The 3,569-nt window shown below is 31.3% G+C and overlaps 1 protein-coding gene across 1 annotated transcript; it reads left to right on the top strand.

Moving 5' to 3' along the window:
* The first annotated feature begins 2,244 nt into the window (after positions 1-2,244).
* LOC107902343 (protein MAIN-LIKE 1-like) lies at positions 2,245-3,057 on the top strand. Its single transcript, XM_016828544.1, has 3 exons — positions 2,245-2,301; positions 2,415-2,506; positions 2,640-3,057. Exons 1-3 carry the CDS (start codon positions 2,245-2,247, stop codon positions 3,055-3,057), a joined length of 567 nt encoding a protein of 188 aa, XP_016684033.1.
* The last annotated feature ends 512 nt before the right edge of the window (positions 3,058-3,569 follow it).

Here is a 3,569-nt window from a genome sequence, read left to right on the forward strand (position 1 = left end):
TGTCCTATGAGGATGTGTAACTTCATCTCTCTCTAATACTCATCAATCTATTTTGTGTTCATTTCCTTTTGAATCGTTCGATATATATACTTTTGTATTTTTTAATACATAAGTTTTGGTTTTTTTATTTATAATTTAATTATGCTTTTTAGATATTTTAAAATCATTTTTATCATTTTTAGTCAAAAGTGAATTTTTAAAATATTTTTTAACTTTTAGAATTATAATTAGAATTAAATTAAAAAATTTTGTAAATGTTCATGACTAAATTTATTGAATTTATTAGAAGTAGAACTAAATAACAAATCTTGAAAACATTGATGGTTAAATTTGTGGAATTTTTAGATTTAGGATCAAATTAATAAAATATGTAAATATTGGAGGGTTAAATTTATTATTAAGCCAATAAAAACTTTCCATTAAGTATTTAACTAAAATTTTAAAATTTGGGTGACAAAAATATAATAATATTAGGCTGTAAATAAAAAGATGAATTGAGCTTTTGAAAAGGGAGGGTTTTTTACAAAAATATTATAAAAAAATAAAAATTTACCAAAATATTACAAATTTTTTTTATTTACCAAAATATATAAACTTTTTTTTATTTATCAAAATATATAAAAAAACCAAAAAAAAAACAAAACCTGCAAAAAAAAATCAGACCGATGTGACAATTCACTGGTCACGCCAATGGTATTGGCGGCACCAAAGGTGCCAAAACCATTGGCGGCACCAATGGTGCCAATGCCATTGGCGGCACCAGTTGGTATTATGGGGGGGTCGGTGGTGGGGGCAGAAGGAGGGAAAGAAAGAAAGAAAGGAGAGGAAAGAAAGAAAGGAGAGGAAAGAAAGAAAAGGAAAGGAGAAGAAAAAAAAGGAAAGAAAGAAGAAGAAAAGGAGAAGAGAAGAAAAAAGAAAGAAAGAAGGAAAGAAAGGGAAAGGAGAAGAGAAAAAAAAAAGAAGAGGAGGGAAGAAAGGAAAAAAAGGGAAAAAAGGTAATTTTATTTATAAATTTGATTTTTTTTGTAATATTTGTGTGTTTAAAATTTATGTAATGTACATTATAGTTATTTTATTATTTTATTTAGCATATATATTTTATGAAATATATTTAGAATGAAAAAAATAAGTTAAAGTACATTGTATGTTGATTAGGGAATTTTTTTATGAAATTTACTTATGAATTTGAAATTAAAATTTTAGGAAAATAACATTAAAAGAAAAATGACAAAGAAGTATGTTTAAGAAAATATAAAATACGAAAAGAAAAAACGAGAATTGTATATTTATCGAAAATAATAAAATGCGAAAAATGTACATGTAATAAATGTAAAACATAATAAATTGAAATAATATAAAATTATAAAATAAAAATTACGATTTTTTTAAAATAATAATATGCGGATAAAAAAATACGAATAAATGGCCGAAGTAAGACTGTACTAGTAAATGTTTTTAAAAAATTCAGAAATAATTTATACAAATAATTGGAAAAAAAATGTGGTGAAATAATATAAAATAATAAAATACAAAAAGAATATAGTTTTATTGAAAGTAATAAAAATCGGAAAAATAATAATACGACCAAAGGGCAGGGGAAAGGGTTTATTTCGGGTTATTTACCAAAATATTACAAAAAAAAACCAAAATATTATAAAGTTTTATTTTATTTACCAAAAGAATAGAGGAAAAAATATGGTTATGGAGGGGAATAAAAAGGCGGTACTAATATGTGGGTAATTACTTTTTAATCCCTCATTATTTATTAATAAATTTCAAACATTATGCACTGAAATAATGTAAAATTATAAAAGACTAAGTTAATGATATTTTTTAAAGTAATAAAATGCGGAGAAAAAAATACGAACAAATGGCAGAAGTAAGAGTGTATTACTAACTTTTTTAAAATTCAGAAACAATTAATACAAAATACTTCAAAGAAAATGTACTAAAATAATTTAAAACAATAAAATAGGAGAATAATATATTTTTATTTAAAGTAATAAAAATTGAGAAAATTATAGGAGCAAAGGGCAGGGGTAAGGGTTAATTTTTTACAGCAAATTAATTTAAATAACACACTCGATTAATAAATTTCAAACATTATACACTGAAAGAATGTAAAAATATAAAATTAGGAATTATGATATTTTTAAAGGAATAAAATGCGCAGAAAAAAATACGAATAAATGGCCGAAGTTAGATTTTTTTACTAACTTTTTTTTTCAACTTGCAGGCATCGCAATGGCTGAATTTATTCGAAGCGGTATTAGACACATATCTGATGCGGCTAATAACGCGGTATGATTTATTATTTGTTAATCAGGAGTTCTATTTATTTAAAAAGGATATACGCAATATATAGAAATAAATTATGCAATCGTAATATTTTTTCTGTTATTTAACACTATTAGGACTCATTCCGAGTATTAAGGGGCTGCGTGAGTGTTTTAAAGATAGCTCTGGATGCACGATTTATGCCGTACCTGGAGCTAGCCGGATTTGGGTCAGTAGCATTGATCCGGTCCTCCGGCTTGCGATTTGATTTATTATCCGCGCTGTGGAGCGGTGGCGTCCGGAGACCCATACTTTCCATTTTCCGTGCGGGGAGTGCACGGTGATGTTGGAGGACGTTGCAGTCAGCTTGGGCTCCTAGTTGACGAGAGTCCCGTTACGGGACTATCTTCATTAACCGATCTGGCTGCAGTTTGCTATCAACTCCTAGGAGAGTCACCAGAGGACGGTGATAAATATTTTTCCGGCATAAAATTTACATGGCTAAGAGCCAAAATTTGTCGACTATCAGCGACCGCCAGTGAAGGTGAGTTGATGTGCGCTGCTCGAGCGTACATCATGCATTTGATAGGGGCACTACTCATGCCTGATGCAAACGGCGACAGTGTGCATTTGTCGTACTTGCCTCTGCTTGCTGATTTGTCCACGGCTAGGTCGTACAGTTGGGGTTCGGCCGTTCTAGCAACGCTATACAAGGAGTTTTGTCGAGCGACAGAGCCGAAAGTTAAAGACATTGGTGGATGCCTCATACTGCTGCAGTAATGGGCACTTTATCGGATGCCATTTTTGGCACGCGTTAGTCACCAACCCTATCTATATCCACTGCCACTCAGGTGATAAAATAAAAATTGTCATTATTTGTAGTCATAATATATTGAGTAATGTTACCAACCCTAAACCCTATACTATTTTTGGTAGGTGGACGACCCGTCCGGGCATCGGGAAGTCGTGTGATGTCCCGATATACCTCATGAGGATTGAACAGCATGCCCGAGAAGGGGTAAGTTTCTATTCTAATATTCATGACATACATGGTATTTCTATATGTTACTCACATGTTATCGGTCTAACTCGTTACAATGTTATTACTCATGAATTTATATGGATGCCGTACCGAAGGCCGGAGATTACAAATGTTGTACCCCCGTCCGCACTCGTTGATTCCCACACATGGTGCAAAAACACACCAATTATAATTTTCAACGTCGTCGAGTGGTATCACGACGATCGGGTGCTTCGGCAGTTTGACTGCATCCAACCTATCCCGGATCCGC

This window comes from Gossypium hirsutum, chromosome D13, assembly GCF_007990345.1.
Source record: "Gossypium hirsutum isolate 1008001.06 chromosome D13, Gossypium_hirsutum_v2.1, whole genome shotgun sequence".
NCBI lineage: Eukaryota > Viridiplantae > Streptophyta > Magnoliopsida > Malvales > Malvaceae > Gossypium > Gossypium hirsutum.